The sequence below is a fragment of the Vombatus ursinus genome, unplaced genomic scaffold (assembly GCF_900497805.2).
Source record: "Vombatus ursinus unplaced genomic scaffold, bare-nosed wombat genome assembly UNPS02009824.1, whole genome shotgun sequence".
NCBI lineage: Eukaryota > Metazoa > Chordata > Mammalia > Diprotodontia > Vombatidae > Vombatus > Vombatus ursinus.
In genome coordinates, this window is record NW_020949602.1 from 1,391,117 (window position 1) to 1,411,653 (window position 20,537).

At 46.2% G+C, this 20,537-nt stretch overlaps 1 protein-coding gene across 1 annotated transcript; it reads right to left on the bottom strand.

Moving 5' to 3' along the window:
- Positions 1-1,192: 1,192 nt before the first annotated feature.
- FAM151A (family with sequence similarity 151 member A) lies at positions 1,193-19,483 on the bottom strand. Its single transcript, XM_027852727.1, has 8 exons — positions 19,416-19,483; positions 18,332-18,458; positions 17,976-18,201; positions 16,546-16,683; positions 11,770-11,922; positions 10,778-10,937; positions 5,566-5,790; positions 1,193-1,562 (listed from the first exon to the last, which is right to left on the bottom strand). The coding sequence occupies exons 1-8, from the start codon at positions 19,481-19,483 to the stop codon at positions 1,394-1,396; spliced, it is 1,266 nt and encodes a 421-aa protein (XP_027708528.1). The 3' UTR covers positions 1,193-1,393.
- Between the last annotated feature and the right edge of the window lie 1,054 nt (positions 19,484-20,537).

Genomic DNA, 20,537 nt, shown 5'->3' on the forward strand with positions numbered 1-20,537 from the left:
TTCCCAAGCACATTAAATATTTATAAACATCATTTAAAATTTTTTTTGAGTTCCAAATTATCTCCCTCCCTCCTGCTACTTTAGCTATCTTAATAACAAAAGCAATAAAAATAATATAACATCAAGAGATGCAGAACAAGCTTTTGACAAGATACAACATGTATTCCTGTTTAAAAAATGAAACAGAAAGCATAAGAATAAATGGTACTTCCCCTAGAATGATAAGTAGTCTCTATTTAAAACTAAGAGTCAACATTATCTGTAATGGCAATAGGAGAGAAAAGGTAAACAATGTGTTGTCAAACATATGTATGAAGTCATACAAAACATATTTCCATGTTAGCCATGTTGCAAAAGAAAACACACACAAAACAAGAAAAGTAGGGAAGTTTTTAAAAAGTACTTTTTCAATATGCATCCAGAGTTCACCAATTCTCTTTCCACACCCCAAATAGTCCAAAGAAAAAGGGCAAGGACCCATATGTACAAAAAATATTTGTAAGAGCTCCTTTTGTGCTGGCAGAGACTTGGTAACTGAGGGGATGCCCATCAGTCATGGAATGGCTGAACAAGTTATAAATGTGATGGAGTACTATTGAATGTAAATCTGAAGACTCAATAATAATTATGTTCAGGAGCAGCTAGATGGCGCAGTAGATAGAGCACCAGCCCTGAGTTCAGGAGGACTGAGTTCAAATCCGGTCTCAGACCAGACATCAGACACTTGACTCCTACTAGCTGTGTGACCCTGGGCAAGTCACTTAACCCCAATTGCCTTGAGAAAAACAGAAACAACAAAGAATAGTTGTGTTCAGATATTTGGAGTTTTGTAAGGGGATTAAACTGGTTCTCCTTAGTTCTGAAGGGTAGAGTCCTAGTTCTACCTGGGAGCAAAGAGGTGGGGTGGGGGGGGGTGGAGTGCAGTTTTTAGAGAGTCAGTGTTAGGATTTCTGTAAGGAATAACTTTCTAATAATCAATGACATCAAGAAAAGTCTAATAAATCAGTCAAAAAGGATTTATTAAGTGCCTACTGTGTGCCAGGCATTGTGCTAAGTGCTGTGGCTACAAAGAAAGGCAAAAAATAATTCCTGCCCTCAAGGAGCTTACATTTTAATGAGGAAAACTAGAATTCAATGCCGAAGTAGATACAAGATACATAGAAAGGATATGGAATGAATAGATAACAGAGACTCTGGAGAAGTGATTCTTTTGCTGGGATGGATCAGACTTCATGCCCACTGAGGTCTCTTCTAGCTCTGAAGTTCAGTGATGCCTCCTGATTTTCCTGGGAGATGGTGGAGAATCCCCCCTACTTTGTGATGGGTTGATGAGTGATTCCAGGGCCCCAGTGCCCACTCTTCTCCAGCCCTCAGACCTTTGACCCTTGTTAGGTCAGCCCCTGGATGAGCCAGACCTCTCTCGGGCAAGCTGCTTGAACTGAGACAGGATGGGCTCAAAAAGGTCATAGTAGATTTGGTGTGTGGCACTGTGTTTCCGTATGTAAAGAAGGTCATCCACAGTCACTGGGTCCGAGGCGCTCTGCCATAGGGTCAGGCTGTACCTGGAGCCAGGAGAGATCTACATCAACCACAGGGTCCTCCCCCTCAGAAGCCCACAACAAAGGAACCTGGTTCCGGGCTGTGGAGTGCTAAAGTGGACAGCTCACATTTCTGTCCTCAGCTGATGCCTCTGGGGGAGGAAGTACAATTATCCCCATTTTACAGATGAGGAAACTTAACCTTGGAGAGAGAAGGGGGCTTGCCCACAGGACACATAGCCAGCAAATGACAGAGTCAAGTTTTCTACCTGAAAGTAAATCCAGAACTCCTTCCACCATATATACCTCAGGGTGCCTCCCTGTGCTTCCCCAGCTGGGCTCATCTATTCCACCTGCCTAGTGATTGCTTACAAAGTAACAGAGGTAGAGATGAGAGAATGCATCTTTCCCTTCTTTGATGGGAGACTATGGATGTGGAGTGCTGCATATATTATCAGACTCATTTAATGTGTTAGTTTTACTTGAAGTGCTCTCTCCCCCTCTTATCCTTTTTCTTCTTGTTTACAAGAGAAAGCTTGCTAGGTGGGGAGGAAAAGGGATATATTCAGAAATTAAGGTGATGTAAAGACAGAAGGTATCAAATAAACATTTTTAAAGAACTATGGAGCCTCAGATGGAGAGATCCCCATAGGTTGGGAGCAGGGCAGGAACTGGGAAAGACTTCACAGAGGGATTACATGGCGATTGAGCCAGGCTTAAGATGGATGGAATTTGGCAGTAACTGTAACAGTTCACATTTACTGTATCATTTACTAAGTGTTTCTTCACAACCACTCTGTGCGGTAAGAAGTGCCACATTGGACAGATGAGTAGACTGAGTCCCAAAGATGGGAGTGACTTAGCCAAGGTCACAGCTAGAAAGTTGGCAGAGCAGAGATTAGAAGCCAACTCTCTTGAGGCCAAGCCCAGGGTGCCCTCTAAACAGATCTTGGTGCAATAGCTGACGATTTCCTGGTATGTTCAATTCTCATTGACCAGCCCTAGTATAGAGAGGATATTGAATTCATGGTGAGAAGAGCTGGGTCTGAGTGCCATCTTCACCATGGCTGGGTAACCATGGGCAGGTCTCTCTACTTTTCTGAATTTCAGTTTCCACCTCTGTGAAATGGGGGTAATAGCGCCTAGTCTGCCAGTCTCTCAGACAAAGTGACCGAAGCATGGCTTGTCTGTGAAAAATTCTGTACAAACAAAAGGAATTATGGATCCCCAAAGCTATAGACGCCTCTCTCCTGCTCTCTCTGTCTTGAAGGGTCAAACAGAACAAGAGTCCTCTCATCAGCCTGGATTGTTGGAGTTGACTCTTGGCCTTGTAAGCGGGCAGGACTTATAGGTAACGGAACGCAATAGGCCCTAACTCTGCCCAAGGGGATTTAGGGTGGAGAAGGGGAAAGCTGGAGATGATCCAGAGAAGGGCAATCAGAATGGCCCAGGGTCGGGGGATGTTTAAGGTGGAGAAGAAAAGACTCCAGGGATATGAAGCCAGCCATCATACATTTTTAGATTTGTTTGCTTGCCCTTGGAAGGCAGAAATAGGAGCAATGAATGAAAGTTGTTAAGACGCTAATTCTGTCTCAAAGCAAAGAAAGCCCTCTGATGAATGGAGCTGTCCAAAAGCGGAATGGATGGCCTTAGGAGGTCTTTGGTTTCCCCATCACTGAGAGCCTTCAAGCACGGCCTGGATGACCGCGTGTTAAGGATCCTAGACCTAGAAGGTCCTCCAGACCTAGAAGGGATCTCAGAGGCCGTCTGGGCCACCCCCAAACTGTAGGTTCAAATCTTGCCTTAAAAACTCACTAGCATTTCACCCTGGAAAAGTTGTTTAACCTCTCTCAGCCCATTTCCACATCTATAAAATGGGCATAATCATGACCCCTACTTCTCAAGGTTGTTGTGAGGATCAAATAAGATAGGTTTGTAAAGAGCTGTGCAAACCTTAAAGTGCTCTAAAAATTCTAGTTATTATGATTATTTATGCTTTTATTTATTGCGTCATAGAGGGAATTATTTTCCAAGCATGGGTAGGCAATTCTATAATGGACTGGGCAACTGGACTCTGAGGTCATTTGGGATTACACTGGACACGGGTGAGTATAGAGCCGAAGGTGGGTAAATCAGTCCTGAGGGGCAGGAGACTGAGGGTTGGCCTGTGATGTATGGTGCCTCCTATGTGTCGTACACTGGAAAGAACATGGAACTGGAGTCTAAAGAACTGGGTTTAAACCCTGCCCCTGACACGTACAACCTGTGTGACCTTGGACAACTTCTCTGGGCCTCTATTTCCCCATCTGTGAAACAAGGAGGTTGGACTAGGTCCCTTCCAGCTCTAAATCTATAATGCTCTGATCCTCGTCAGGAACCCTGACAAATTGACTCTCTGTAGCCTCACAAATCTTTTTTTCTAACCACGTGTCAAATACCCCAAGGGCAGATTACAATACTACAGGTTGCTAAGCCAAAGTGAGCTTACCTTATGTGAAGGCCTATCTCTGACAGTGGAGGTGGGGGAGGAAGCAGAACTGGGAGGTCTTCCAAAAAAAGATCCATGGAATGTTAGGTAGATGGTACCACCCATTTTACTGATAGGGAAACGGACTTATAAGCAACTTAAATGACTACACAGCCAGCTATACAGTGGTATAACTGAGCCTTGGGCCCCCTTCTCCTGACACTCCATCCAATGTGTTGTGCTCTGGGCTCTCTACCTTACCCCAGTGGTTATGGGGTCAACGTGACACACTGTAAAGTATGCTGGGCTTGGAGTTAGGAGAGACCTGAGTTTGAATCCCAGCTTCAGTATTTATTAGCTATGTGACAATAGGTGAATGGCTCTGAACCTCAGTTTCCTCATGAGTGAAATAGGGATAATAATGCCTATAATACCTCGAAGGGTTGTTGTATGATTAAATGAGATATTTGTAAAATAATTTTCAAACTTACAAATGACATCATGGGGTGATGTCTTAACTCTCACATGAATTGGATTTAAGTGAGACAGAACTGCACAGAGCTGTGAGCCTCACTCTCTCTTCCAGAGTCATCAAAGTTCAGTGGCAGGACAAAAGTCAAGATGACAGGATGGTCCAGGATCCAGTGGATGAATATTTCTTAAGGCACTTTATAAATGCTAGTCACAGCAGCAGCAGGAGCTGCAGATCTAACCATATCACTCCTCTATTCAATAAACCTCACTGGCTCCCTATTGCCTCCAGGATCAAATGTAAATTCCTCCATTTTGCTTTTAACTGTGAGCTCTTTGAAAGCCTTTCTTTCTATCTCCATCTTAGCATAGTGCCTGGCACATAGTAGGCACCTAATAAATGCTGGTTGACTGACTGCTTATAGTCTTTCACAACTTGGCTCCAATGTTTCATCCTCATTGTATTGTTATTAAAATCACCACCACTACCCCCCCACCATCATCATCATTTATCACCCCCCACCACCATCATCTTCATCATCATCACCACCACCATCACCATCATCATCACCATCCAGAGTTAAGACTTGAACCCAGGCTCACACCAGGTCTCTACCCACTATCCCATGCTGCCTCTCAGGATGCCAACTGTGGGGCTGTCAGCCAGGCACCTTGTTAGAGACGCTTTCTTCAAAGGCCCGAGGGAGAAAGGGACACAGAGACATCCTGGCTGCCTTTCCATGAATCAAGAGAAGTAGATACTCATAGAAACTTTTCCTGTCAGGGCAGTTTTCTAGGGAGTTCAGAGGATGTGGCCATGCACCCTCAGACTTACCTGGATCTGTCATTCATCTTGCAAACAACTTGACATGCCATCCACCTCTGACAGCCTAACTACACACTTCCCCTACTGGCCAGCAGTGGTAGTGGCACGCAGCCCTGCTGCGTCAACTGGCCGTAGAGCTGACAGTGTGAGTGATCATCAGTTCTGCTCCTTGCCCATGTCCCCAGTGCTTAGCATAGTGCCTAGTACACAGTAGGTGCTTAATGCATGGTTATGGATTAACTAATTGATCTTGGTGCTCTCACCTCTCAGACTGACTCAGGAGCCAGCTAAAATGGGACCAGGCAGCTCTCGCCATGACGGCCCACACCGGGAAGGTCACTTTCTGTGGCAGGGCCTCCACCAGACTGTGCATCTTCTCGATCATATCCTGGGTATAGGTACTGTTGGGAGTGAAGGGGGAGTAGAGAGTGGTCCAGCCCACAGACAGGGTGGCATCAGGGTACTTTTCTTGGACCAGGGACAGAAACCTGGAAAGAGAAGCAGATGATGCTTGAAACTTGGGCCAGACTTTTACTTTCTCTGAGCCTCAGCTTCTTCTTTGTTATGATAATTCTCTCAGTCTTCACCTTTCTCCACCTCTCTGTAATGTCCTGCTACATTCTTCAGCAGTAGCATCACACTCCCTATGTGTCCTTTCACCAACCTGCTGGCAATCCCATCAAGGCCTGTGGGTTTGCAATGGTAGAATATTGGACTTGGAATCAGGAAGTCCTGAGTTCAAATCATACTTTGGATACTTACCAGCTGTGAGACCTTGAGCAAGTCACTTAGTTACACTCAGAGTCAGTTTCCTCAACTGTAAAATGGGGTAATAATAGAACCTACCTCCCAGGGTTATAGTAAGGATCATATGAGCTATTGTGTGTAAAGTTCTCTGCAAACCTTAAATTGCTATGTTCATTCTAGTTGGTGTTATTCTTACTTTTATTCAAATACTCCCAAACCAACACGTCCAATCCTCATTTCTCTTCTGAGATACAGTCCTGCATCACTAACTAACTACAGACCAGAGAGTAATATAAATAATATATATTCTTCACTTTCATATCCCAATTCAACAATAATGCTAGCATTTGTATAATACTTTAAAGTTTGCAGAATGCTTTATAAATATTATCTAATATAATCCTCACAACATCCTGATTTTACAGTTGAGGATACTAAGGCAGAGGTTAAGTGACTTACCCAGGACCACAGAGATAGCAAGTGTCTGAGGTGGGATTTGAACTCAGGTCTTTCTAACTCCAAGCACAACCAGATGCCTCAACTTGGCCAACAGATACTGCTCCCAACTTCCTTGTTTCTTCTGAGAGCATCACTATCCTTCTATTTATTCAGGCTAGCCACTTCTAAGTCATTTTCAAGTCTTAACTCTCCCTCACCTACTGTACAGTAGGAAGGAAGGAGGGAAAGAAGAAGGATGTTAGGAGGATAGAAGGAAGTTAGGAAGGAAGAAAGGATATTAGGAAGAAAGGAAGAAAAGAAGGAAGGAAAAAAGAATGAAGCAAATCAGGAAGGAAGGAAAAAAGAAAGAAAAGATGTTAGGAAGAAAGGAAGGGAGGAAGAAAATAAGAAAGGAAAGAAGAAAAGAATGAAGAAATTCAGAAAGGAACGAAAAAAGGAAGGAAGGAAGAAAAAAGGAAGCAGGGAAGTTAGAAAGGAAGGAAGTTAAGGAAGGAAGGAAATTAGAGAACAGAGAAAGGAAGGAAGACAATTAAGGAAGGAAGAATTTATTAAGCACCTACTATGTGCCAGGCCCTATGCTACAAAGCACCTCTATACCCAATCTGTTGACGTCCTGTTCATCCCATCTACATGACAGCCTTTGCATCCATGCCCTTTCCTCTCCTATTAAGGTCACCTCCCTGGTGGAGGCCCTCATCTCTTCACCTGTATTATTGCAAAAGTCCTTAATTGAGAGCCCTGCACCAGTGTTCCCCTTCCCTTTCCCCGCACTTTCAAATTCTCTAAAGCCCAGGTCTGGCTGCATCACTCCCGCATTCCAGAAGCTTCAGTGACTCCCTGCTGCCTCTAGGATCAAGTCCAAACCCCTGTCTGACATTTCAAGCCCTTTACAATCTGGTGTTCTCCTCTGTGCCCTCTGTCATATGGGGCATTCATCTCCCACTCTCTCTATTTTTAAACTGGTAAGGATATCCCTCTTTCATCTCCCATTCCTGATCTGCTGTCCTTCATCTTTTCCTCTGGGAAGCCTTGGCCCCCTTCAAACCTCAGGACAAGGGCTACCTCCCATCTGAGGCTGCTCCTGATACCCCCACCCAGCTGTGGATATCTCCCCCACCCCCATTAATTCTCTATTTACCTTTGTAAGATTTACATCCCAAAGGGTCTCCTTTCCCACAAGCACCCCTGGTTCTGGACTAGAGACAAGCCCATATTCAATCCTGGGCAAGTCTGACCCTTAAAGGATGGGGGAGGGGAAGGGCTTCTTTTTGCACTTTAATGCATGAAATGTTCTTTTCCTCCCAGCAGCCTTCTTGCTTTGGAAGATCCCTCTGCCCCTGTGGCCCCTTCCTGTGAATGATCATTTCCTCCTGGAACCTCCAGTTTAAGGCCCTCAAGCCATCCATGACACACCACTCCTCTCTGGGCCCTGCTCCTGACTTTCTGGACTTTTTCTTCCTCTGTGACCCCTTCCCCCTGGTCACCCACCCCTATTTCTCAGCTTCCTTTTATGTGCTGTTTCCCCCATTAGAATGTAAGCTTCTTGAGGGCAGGGATAGTGTTTCTTTTTGTTTCTGTTTGAATCTCTACCTTAGTACAGTGCCAGGAACATAGTAGGTACTTAATAAATGTTTATTGACTATCTAATGCCCTCAATGTATAGTTTCATCCTCAGAATATATTGCCCTCCTTTCTCTACTCCACTTTAGTCTAGCTAAACTGGTCTTTCTCTTCCTCACGCTTGGTGTTCCACCTCCCATCTGAGTTCCTTTGCCCAACTGTCCTTCCCACTCTCTACCTCCATGCTGGTTCCTCACCTCTGCTGACGCATCCAGTTCTGCCTTTCCTGATCCTTCCAAATGCTAGTATCCTCCCTCCCTGACTATCATGGATTCAATTACCTTGTATTTCTTTCCTAGTTATCCTATATCTATTTATTCTGAGTGCAATTGTATATGAACACATCACTCAATAAACATTTATGCAACACACTATCTGTCTTGATTGAGTAGAAGCTCCATGAGAGGAGGGATTTTTTTTCTCACTTTTTTGTATTTGTATTCTAGTGTTTGGCACGTAGCAGCTGTGGAATGTTCTCAGCACCTAGGACAGTGCCTGGCCCATAGCAACTGATGAGCTTGTTAGTTGATAGAGTGAGTGATTTTGATTGTGTTTACATAACTCCAAAAAAAAAAAAAGTATTTTATCAGACCTCGTTAGGAGTATTCCATCCCTGGCCGAGAGTCCGTCACTTTTACATCTTAAATTATGATTCAGAAATCAAAATCCCATCATCATCAGACACCATCTTCTTAACTAATTCTTCACTTCCCAAATCTGCCTTTTCTGAAGCTCTTGCCTTAGGTCTTCTGATTTTTGACCATTGCCCTTAGCTTTCCACCATCTGTAATTATGCTCAAGTGAGTCACTGAAATGCCTTCAGATGCTCCCCCCCACCTCTAGCGTACATTCTCTGGGACGCTGCTGGACCTCTCCTGGTTGTCTGGTTGGTGATCACTGATAGGTTCTCCTCCTTGTTCTACTCCTCCTTCCATCTCTCTCCTGATCAATTTTGGGAATCAGGAATCCACCCCATCTTGCCTTAGAGCATGAGCAGCTGGTGCTCCCTCCTTAGAGGATCCAGCTCTCCTTCCAGTCCTTACACAAAGAGCCCCAGATCTATTCATCAGCTTCAATGTTTCTGGTGTTTTGTTTTTTTTCTTCACTGACCTCTGGACATTAGTAGACATAGCCTTCCCCCTTTTCAGGTCCTTTTCCTCTTTTCTTTGAATAGAATCAGATCCTTCCTAAAATGTCTTTCTTTTACCTAGAAGTCCTTCCTCCATTTTTTTCAAGGAGCATTTAATTCACCCTGAGAGCATAAGAAAATCAAATGACACCCCTGAAGCCTCTTTACCTTGTTTTCCAGGAATGAAATCAAACTGCACTTTGTGAAAAGATAGCAGTTACTTGGCCATGGCAGGTCTGGGCACATGGTAGGTGCCCAGTAAAGATTTGTGGGTGGAATGTTGAGGGAGCAGAGTGGTCATTGCCTCAACCTTTAGAAAATGGCCTTAGAAATTTGGTCAGTGAGGAAATCAGTAGCTTGTCAGGGTGGAAAAAATAATGTCCTCCAATCCTCATTGTACAGGTAAGGAAACTGAGGCATAGGGAGATTTAAGTGACTTTCGTAAGGTCATACAACCATCAGAGATAGAATTTGAATCAGGTTTTCTGACAGAACCAGTGCTTTTTTCCCTATACTTTACTTTGATGAATGTAAGCTCTTTGAAGGTAAGAAATATTTGATTTTTATCTTTGGGCACCTAGCATAGTGTCTGGCACACAGTAGGGACTAAATAAATAAATGTCTATTGAATTAAGTTTGAATCATGGGAGTTTATAGGTTTGGAAGGAAATTTTATTTGGATTCAAGGGATCTGAGTTCAAATCTTGTCACTGCTACTTCCCTTCTATGTAACACATAACCTTGAGCTTGTTGCTTAACCCTTCTGGGTCTCAGTTTCCTACTGTGTAAAATTGAAGGAGGGAATGAAATGGTATCAAAGGTCTCTGCCAGCCTTAAATCCCCAAATTCTATGATTATATGATCACTCAGATTATATGATGTCAAGAGATAAGCAATTGCTCTGACCCAGTTTTTTTTTCCAGCTCTCTCTCTGCTCACATTACCTTGTATTTACTTGTCTACATCTATCTCATGTCTTTCATTCCCCATCCCTTCCCACAGAGAATATAAGCTCTTTGAGGGGAGAGAAGACTTCAATTCTGTCTTCGTATTCACTGTGCCTTGCATACAGTAGGTACTTAATAAATGCTTTTCGAATTGAACTAGAGTCTCCGCGTCAAACTCAGTCTGTGCCTCTGATAGAGAAATAGATGGATACAGACAGATGAAGATAGACAGACAGACAGAACATTTATTGACCACTCACAACATGCCAGGGACAGTGCTAAGCACTAGAAATGCAAATACAAACAAAAAAAATAAATAAAACCAGTCCCTATGCTCAGGCAATTGCATTCTAAAGAGAGAAGACACCACACAAAAGGGAGCTGGGGGAGGTTACTCACCAAGGAAGGCTGAGCAAGCACATGAATTCTCCTGTTCTCATTCAGTCTCCCGAACCTTCCCCGAGTACCTGTGCCAGTAGACTGATGGTCTAGACTCGGGGGAGAGGAAGGGAAGGAGAGAGATCCAGCCAACACTCCCAAAGCATTCAGAGAAGAGAGGAACCATTGACTCACCGTGTGGCATTGACAGCAATGGGGATAGGCACGTTGGGGCCGTTCAGGATGTCGGCATTGATCCACACAGGCCTCTGGACCTTCCCGTCCTCTGTCTGCTTCCTCAAGAGATCCAGAGAAGGGCCAACTGCTTGGATGCTCTTGAAATCCAGTTTGATGCCTGGCAAAGAACACAGAGATGGTTTGGAAGGGCTTGGGAAGGTTAAGAGAACTTAAAATGCTCCTTTCTGGAGAGTAAAGCAGTGAAGAGAAAACTGGACTGGGAATCCAGGAGGACTTGAGGTCAAATCCCTTCTCTGACGCTGTGTAAGACCATGGGCAGGTTACTCTTTGAGCCTCAGTCTCCTTGTTTGTAAAGTGTGTACAACTGTATTCATAGTAACTATCTCATTGCACTGTGGTGAAGATGTAATGAGATAATATAAACAAAGTGCTTGGTACACTTTAAAGTACTATGTTAATATAGATCTGACATTCTAGGTTCTATGTTCTCAGGCCCCTCCCAGCTCTGACATGGGAGAGGCCAGACAGTAAGGCTTGATTATAAGGAGGCCATCGTCAGTAGGATGCCGATAACTCCTTGTACTAGTACTATGCTTTACAGCTTACAAATAACTTTCACCAGATTCTCTCATTTGCAGGTGTTGTCTCCATTTTAAAGATGAAAGAATGAGGCTTATACAGAAATTTAAGGAGAGAACCAGAAATAAAATGTTACGTTGTAGAAAAGTTGCAGCTTCCTTTTTCTCTCTTGTGGCCATGGACAAATCCCCTAATATCTCTGGACCCCACTTTTCCTCATCTGCAGACTTCTGAAAGTTTTCTATGATCTTATGAATCACCTGGGATTCTGGCTTCTCAGCCAAGCTCTTTCCAGCGGACAGCATGGGGATGATATCTGAGCACTGAAAGCTCCAGGACAATCAATCAATCAATAGGTATTGAGTGCCTACTATGCGCCAGGCACTGTGTTAAGAGGCCAGGGCTGTTACCTTTTATTGATCTGGTCAATACAGCTTCCAGCCAGTGTTCCAAGGTGTTGTTGCTGTAGATGGCAGGGGGGTGGGCCATGATCGGGACCCCCGTCTCATTGTCTGTATTCAGCCCTTCCACATTGACGTCTGCTTCCAGTACCATGACGTCACCTATGTCCCAAAGGGGAAGAAGAGTAACAAGGAGGAGAATAGCTCCCTGCCCCCATTCACAACCCCAGCCCTGAATACCCTTGCTGCTGAAATCGGGGCTAGACAGCTGGCCCTGTGCCTGGACGGGATGTGGGGTTCAGGGGGTTCAATATCTGCTGGGTTCCATCGACTCCTCCTGACCAGTACCAAGATCCCCTGAGAGGCAATGTGATGTATGGGAGAGTGTGCTAGATTTGTAGTCAGAAAGACCTGGATTCGAATCCCTCTTCTGACCTTTTCTAGCTGTGTGACTCCAGGCAAGTCACTTAATAGTGACCACATAGACAGGTTTAAGGTTTCCAAAGCACTTTCACATATATCACCTCATCTGATCCTCACATCTTCCCAAGAGGGTATGTTCTACTATTATCCATAACTTCTTATAACAATTTCTCTGGGCCTCAGTTTCTTTCTCTGTAAGATGAGAAGGTTGGATTAGATGACCACTGACATCCCTTTGGGCAGCTAAGTGGTTACCACCTGGAGTCAAGAAGACCTGAGCTCAAATTTGGCCTCACTTACTAAGTGTGACCTTGGATAAGTCATGTATCCCTGTTTGCCTCAGTTTCCTCATCTGTAAAATGAGCTAGAGAAGGGAATAGCAAACCAAGTCTTTGCCAAGAAACACTGAACAACAAAAAACCCTACAAAGATGCGTCCCTCTCTTTGCTAACTTGGCTTTTGTTAACTGTGGTTCAATGCCCTGCCCTGAAGAAACTCTATGACTCATTTAATTTAATTTACAAACTTTTAGAAGGAGCAGGCTTTCTGAGTTCAAGACACTAAGGTTACAAGGACAAAAGGGAAAAATTGTCCCTGCCCCCAGGGAGCTTCCACTCTTCTAGGGGACACAGTGTGCACACAGATAAGTAAACTCAGGGCATTTGGAAGAGAGAAAGAAGCCTAGAACAGCTGAGGGAATGGGGAAAGGCTTCCTGTAAGATGCAGCACCCAAACCTAGCCTCAAAAGGGACTAAAGATTCTGAGAGGTGCAGTTGAAAAGGGAGCATTTTCCAGGCATGGTGGCATAGCCCATGCAGTGGCACGGAGGTGGGGAATGGCATATCCAATTCAATGAATGGCAAATTTGTGGTTGATGTCATGAACTGCCATAGGAAAGAGATTTGGAAAGAATGAGAGAGGTTTCTCCACCCCCAAACCCCCAACTGACTCTCATATGCTGACAAGCTCCCATTAAGGAAATGGCATGATATAGTGAAAACAAAAATGCTGAACTTGGTTCACATCCCAGCTCTGACACTGAGATGTAAGACCATGGATAAACCACCTAGCCTTTTTGACCTCAGCTTTCTCTTCTATAAAATGGGCATAAAAATAACTGTCCTCTATACCTCACAAGGTTGTTACAAAGGAGTCTGGTAGATGACAGGGTGAGCTTGCGTTTTGATTGGCCATATATGGATGTGAAAGGCCAGGAATGTGCTTAGAAGGCTAGCAGAGACAATGACCTTTGTCCCCTGGACTTAGTGTCTTCTCTCTGTCTTTCCCCACCCGCTCATCTACGTGGGAGAGAAGAATTTTTTTTGGAATTAAGAAACCAGAAGACCGTGAAATCCCAGGACCCTTGGCTGGCTGTGTTGAGTGAGTGGCAACCTGCCTGGGTATAGGCATAACTAAGCCTTCAGACATTAAAATGGGGATGCGTACCCAAACCTGAGACCTCTCCATTCCCTAGCCCCTGCCCCTGCTCCAGCTATATTCTGCCCCCTTTCTCTCCTGGCATTAGGGAAGTCTCAAGAATAGCCCCATCCGTGGAGGCACAAAGTTACTTCACCTACTGGTACAAGTAAAGGAGGAGGTGAGAGATGGGAAGGTGAGGAGAGGAATCTTAAATCCTTCTTTGTCGCAAGTTTAGTGGCCTCTGGAGTCCTAGCACCAAGAATAGAAGAGATTTGAGAATCATTGGGTTAGATTGAGTTCACCCCTGGGAGATCCAAGCCCTGCAACCTGGACGTTCAGGCCAAAGGGAAGACGAAGCCTGCAGACATTAGCTACAAAGAAGAAAAGACCCCACTTTGTGTCAGCTGATGTCTGTACCCCAGCTAGTGAATCTCTGGCTGGGGTCTAAAAGCCGTCTATCCATCACTCTGGAAAGGAACAAGGTAGTCACTCCTCAGAGGAAAAACACTGAGAAGGGGCCTTTCCTAGGGCAAGCTGGTGCTGGTCCCAGAGTTGAGGCAACTGAGACGGTTTTTCTCAAAGACTTATGGGTCTTATAGAAGTGTAAGTGTATAGAAGAGTATTAAAGGATTTATGAAAGTCTCTGGCTTTGAACTAAGGGCGCATACAGTCTTATTCGACTCTTTGGGGCCCCATTTGGGGTTTTCTTGACAGAGATACTGAAGCAGTTTGCCCTTTCCAGCTCATTTTACAGATGAGGAGACCGAGACAAATTGAGTGACTTGCCCAGGGTCATACAGCTGGTAAATGTCTGAGGCTGGATTTGAACTCAGGTCATCCAGACTCCAGGTAGGTGCCCTATCCACTATACCACTTAGCTGCCCTGAATACAATCTACTCTTCTTGTAAGGAAAGAAGACTTTAACTGAGGCCAGAAGCTGTGAGCGGACAGATGTGTCTCATAGCCGGGAGCGGCCAGCAGGCAGTGTGTGTCCAGGTTGGCCGGAGTGGACACCACACACCCAGCATAGACTCAGTCTGGAGCAGGAGGCCTGGCATGGTGGTGAATGAGACTTAACCTCTGTGAAGACTTCTCAGGGTGGTGATGAAAAGACTGTCTCGAAACTAGAGATAGGCTCTGAGAGAACCAACAGGCCATAAGTTTAATTCGGCCCTAAACCCCCTCCTGATTGCCACTGCCCATCAGCATTAGGTATACTAAATAAGGACATGTATGTTTGGATTGGCTATACCCTGTTTCCTTGTTCTTTGGGAATGGAGAAGATTTTCGCACCTAGAATGTGAGCCTGCCTCCCAGCCAAGGGGAGTAAGGGATAGTGGCGGGGTGGGAGTTTCTGGTTTGCGTAAGATATATAACCTTACTTTGTCCTTTGTGCCTCGCCTTTCTCCTGCTGGTAGTGGACTGGAGGAGTAGACACCCCTTCTCGTGAGATTGTAATAAAGAGTAATTTTTGCTTCCTTGAGAAGTCTCTGAGTTTAATTGTGTTAGAGTCACTGTACCACACAGTGGGTAAGCCAACAAGACCCAGGCTCCAGCTCTGCCTCTGATTTATTGGCTGGGTGACCCTAAGGAAGTTATTTAACCCCATGCCTAGCCCCAGCCTGGAGAAGACTCAGGGGGAATGGAAGTGAAAGAGAAATTTCAGCTTGGCCCGCAGATCAGGACGAGAAGCAAAGGGTGAAAGTGCAGACAGGCAAATTTAGGTTTATGTAAGAAAATCCTCCCACCAGTTGGAGCCTTCTGTACATGGAATGGGTCCCTGGAGGGGGTGGGCTCCTCCCCCCTGGAGGGGTTCAGCAGCCGTTGGACCACCCTTTGTCTGATAACATAAAGGGAATTCTTGGTTCAGTACAGGTTAGACCAGCTGGCCCCTGGGGTCCCTTCTGCCTTTGGGGTTCAACCCTTCTGTGAAAATCTCTCCCCCACCCACTAGGAGTTCGTATCTCTATTGCCTTCCTTGGAGACAATGATAAGATGTTTCCATGCTATCATCAAAGGCCCAGAGTCCAAACTCTAGTTTTTCCCCTGAGGTCTGCAGAGAAATGACTTGCCCAAGATCACTGAGCACATCAGTGGACGGGCTAAGATGAGATCCAGGCCTCTTGACTCCCAGGCTAGGGGGCTGGCCACCAGTCCTCCCAGTATCTTCTCTATGGCCCTGGATTTGCCTATTCACACTTGTCTACAAGCCTTTCTCAGGAAAGATGACCTTTCTCTGCACCCCCTTATCATCAGGAGATAAGATTTCCACAGTTAAACCAGAGTTCAGTATCAGTCTAGTGAGGTCTTATGACCTCAGTGAGAAGCTTGTCTACCCTCCTTATCACTCAGGGTGGGGTCATCCCTCCTATTTATTGGGAGAGAATTCTCCGGGCCTGGGAAAAACAACTCGCTCCACCTGACCTCGAGGATATGCTGGGTTCTAACACAGCATTCTGTGGTCCCTGCAAGCTCAAACCTTCTCTGTTCTGAGCCCCGTCCCCTCCCACACCCCTGACATTCTCTGTTCTAAGGTGTCCCATCGCCACGCTATTTCTGACATTTTGTCTTCTAAGTTTTCTCCTATCTGATATTCCCTGTTCCCAAGCCCCTCCCAGCTCTGACATTCTGGGTTCTAAGGATCCTCTCAGCTCTGATGTTCTATTGTGTAGGATTCTAAATGAATGAAGCCAGAGCCTTTCCTGAGAGTTGATAGGAAGACAGAAGAATCATCAGAAACTAGGATCTTGAACCAGGCTAGGAGAGAAAACACTGGCTGGGGGTTTTCCAGGGGAAGGAGGAAAGAATACCCTTGAGCCCCTTAACTCTGTCCCCCTAGTTTGGTGTCCTGGGATTGACTGAAGGTCCATCCGTCTAACTAAGGTCCAGCCCTTCTCCCCCTCCCCTCGCTCCCCTAAGGGTTGGGGAACTGCAGGCCTTACTGCTCAGGGCTGCCTCCATCTCACTCCGGGAGTTGGCAGCATGGTACCAGGTGACCAGCAGGCCATCCTTGTGGCTGATATGCCCATTGCTGAGAAGGTAGTCCATCATGTCACCATCTGGGCGACAGCTCTCACAACCTGGGAATGGGTGAATCATTTGTTCTTAGTCAAGGGAATGGATCGGCAGCCATTGTAGTGATCTTAAGAGGAAGGGGCACTGACCTGGGCACTGACCTGGGTCCTGACCAGGACACCTTTCTTGACTTTGCCATGAAGTCACTCTTACTTTGGGCAATTCCCTTCTGAGTCATTGCTAGGTTGGAAGAATCTTGGGGAGAGGGACCCAAAGCTATATAAACTTTTACTGGGAAGAAGGAAATGAAGTGAATCAAACTCTTGCCAGGAGAAAAACTTGGGAAGGGCAAGAGGAGAGCTACATGTAAGTAGTGAGTTTCCCATCATTACAGGTCTTCAAGAGGGGAGGGCTCCCCTCACTGGAGGCTGGATCACACCTTGTCAAGGATTCAGTACAGGGAGCTCCTGGTCAGGTATGGATTGGACTTGATGATGTCTGGAGTCCCTTCCAACTCTGAAATTCTGGGGTTCCTTGGAGAAAAATCTTGGGAAAGGGAGGGAAGAGGCAGAGCCGATCAGATCCTTCCAAGGGGGAGAGGGTCTTAGAAGGAGATCTAAGCCAGTGAGAACCTTACAGAGTCTTGAGAATGGGGGTGGAGTATGGCCAAGATAATCACAATCTCTCTTGGGCAGAATCCTGGAGAGGGAAAAGGCAGGAGGCTGAGCTAATTAGAGCTTGACTGATTTTAATTTGGGAGATTGCAGGGGGGAGGATCGTGGGGAAAGTCAAGGCAGGGAGCCCAGGCAATTGGAGCCTTGCTGGGGAGGAATGGGGGGAGGTATCCTGGGAAGGGGGAGGTGGAGGAATAGTGACAGCCAAGAACTCTGCTGGCAAGAATGTTGGGGAGGAGATGAAAAGGGTCCACGCGCCAATCAGGACTTTTGCTGGGAGAGAATCCAGAGCCCCAAACTGGGATTTTGACACCTGGAAGAAGCAGCCCAAACTTCACTGGGATCGAAGGCATCGATGAGGCCCTCAGCTGGAGTAGGGCATGGCTCGGAGGGCAGGGAGGTGGCCGCAGTGGGCCTGGGGCTGGAAGGGAGAGACTGGCACGAGCTCCACCTTCTTGCCACCCCAAGAAATGCCAGTACTTTTGCTTCCTTCTTATTTGACACCCTGAGGCAAAACTTGGGCCCTCACCCTTAACCTTGGGGAACATCATGGGAAGGAAGGAGGACACCTGAGCCAGACTAGGTGGGGTGAAGAGTGGGGGAGCCGTGGGGAGAGGAAAAGAAAGGATCTGAGCCAATCAGAATGCTTTTGGCAGGGAGAGCCCCTTGCCTGCACCTCCTACCTGGCTGGGAGCTGCGGCTCTGGGTCAGGCTGACTGCAAGGACTATGGCAACCACTAAAACCACCCCCATGCCTCCTGCTACTGCCCAGGCCTTCCTCGGAGCCATGGTGCCCTCTTCCACAGCTGGCTCGGTCAAGGTCCTTGGCTTAGCTTCTCTCGCAGACAATATCTTCCCTTCTGGCTGGGGCGTGGATGGATGGGAATCCAGAGGCTCGTGGTACATCTGCTGGAAGAAGGAGAGAGCTCCACGTATCAGCTTGGAGCACTATATGAAGGAGGCCCCTCCTTCTGCCCTCCTTCTTCCCAGCCCCTTAACCTTTGGGTCAAGCAGAAAATCCAGACTCCCCACCCCTCGCCCTTCCCTCGCCAGGACTGTCCTTTGACTCACAGTGTGCCAGACTATCAGGAGGAGAAAAGCAGCTGCACAGGGTCCCCTGTGCTTTAGCTGGGCAGCTGAGTGGGCAGAAAAAGGGACTGGAGGACCTTGAAAACCAGAACAGACATGGGGGAAAAGGGGCTGGCAGCTGTACAAATGTCACCCAGCCCTTTAAATATAGCAGTGTTGGACAGTAGCCAAGAGAGCTCTGGTCTTGGAGGTGGTTAGGTCCAGAGGTTTAGGGGTGCTGGGACCCCAAAATCACAACATGCAGGTCCTGCCCGAAAGAATTCGACCCAAGTCCCTAGGGAATTATGTCACAGCTTAGGAAAAACTTTTCCAGGATTTACATCTCAAATTTAAATTTGTCCTGGTGTAAAAAGCCAATGTTAGAGATTATTTCTATACACTTGCAAATTCTCAACAAGACAGAACCCAAACAAGCTTTTTGGCAAGTTTGCACATGAAAACAATAACCAACAATAGCCAAATTATTTTAGTGGTAACCAAATTATAAAAAGTTGCTTGACATAATTCCCTGATGCCAAACAATTAGCTCAATTTTCTCCCACACTTCTGGGGGAACATGAGGAGGTCTGGTGCACAGAGGGAAAACGGAGATGGGAGGCTTAACTAGAGAAGATTGGCTCCTCAAATTCACCATCAGGTCCCTTCCAAACAAAAGGGCAGGGCAAGAGAAGAGCATAAGGAGGGAGTATTCAAACAGATCCTCAAATTGGCAGGGGAAGGGGTATGCCTGGAGATATCCCCTAGTTTTCCCTTCAATGACCATGACCAGATGGGTTGAGGGGTGGGTAGGGCCAGAGCAACTGTTTAAAACAGAGAACATGGGGCAGCTAGGTGGTGCAGTGGATAGAGCACCAGCTCTGGAGTCAGGAGAACCTGAGTTCAAATCTGGTCTCTGACTAGAGACTTGACATTTTAGTAGCTGTGTGACCCTGGGCAAGTCTCTTAACCCCAATTGCCTTGCAAAAAAACAAACAAAAACAAAAAAAACAAAAAAACAACAGAGAACATAGCCATGATAAAGAGGGTAACCTTACCTTCGGCCTCGATTTTTGCCCAGGACTTGGAGAGAGAGATGGAGAAAGTGGGAGTGCTCCCTTGTCATTCCCAGTCTTGAGAAAACTGGAGAATAGGGTACTGGGGAGGGGCGACTCCACCACTTTTCCAACCCCAGGGACAATCCTTCCTCCAATGTCCCTCATGGTCACATCTTGGGCATGGTCCCAGAGGCATTGGTCATGGGGGCTCTCCCCGGGGGGGCGGTGCCCTGGAGGGGCATTCCTTGAACCGATGGGCTGCCTTGTGGCCCTCACCACCTGAGTTGACAGTCTTCCTCTGAGGGGGCACCCTGAAGGGACACTCCTTGGACCAGTGACCCTCCTGGTGGCATTGAAAGCAGGTTTTCCCACTGCAGGAGTTGCTAGAAACACCCTTGGGTCTTTTCCTGGCCATGACAATAGCCAAGAATTGAGCATGTTCTCTGTCTCTAGCCCTTTCCCTTCTTTTTCTTTCCTCTGCTGCTACTAAGTCTCTGTTGTTGAAAACTCCAAAGGCCATCTCCAGTAATCGGGCCTGAGGTGTTTGGGGTCCCATTGACAATTTCTGCAGTTTCTTCCTAATATCTGGGGCAGATTAATTAATGAAATACATGCTAAGGATTGTTGCTCCTTCTATAGAGTCAGGATCTAAATTTGTATACTTTTTAATAGCTTCTACTAGCCTGTCTGGGAAAAGGGTAGGGTTTTTCTTTTCTCCCTGAGTAATTTCCTTAATTTTTTGAAAATTTACTCGCTTTTGAAATGCAGTTCTTAGGCCTCCTAGCTGGCAAATTATCACATAGTCTCTCTTTGCCTGTCCTCACTCTTCTGATAATCCCATCCTGGGTCAGTAGTGGGAACAGCAGTTGTTCCTGTGGGGTATTTTGTGGGGTTATCGATAGTAAACCGATCCCCAGTCAGAAACTCACAGCTGGGTGGGCAGTCCCCCAGTGCCTCTATCTTGTGCGGGGCTTGCACATGGATGATAAAGTTGGCTCAGGATGCAGTAGGAAGAAGAAAGGGGGCTGGCTTTAAGCTAAGGAAATTAAGTAGTCCTTTCAAAGATCCTGGGTTTCCTCTTGACACGAGAACATTCAATGTGCCACTCCATGATTTGAACTT

Coding starts and splice junctions, on each gene's coding strand:
- FAM151A (XM_027852727.1), bottom strand. CDS start 19,483: ATGACAAGGGAGCACTCCCACTTTCTCCATCTCTCTCTCCAAGTCCTG. Junction 11,923..16,545: donor GATGGAGGCAGCCCTGAGCA/GTAAGGCCTGCA, acceptor TTTGGGACATAG/GTGACGTCATGGTACTGGAA. Junction 5,791..10,777: donor ATTGCTGTCAATGCCACACG/GTGAGTCAATGG, acceptor TTCTCTTTCCAG/GTTTCTGTCCCTGGTCCAAG.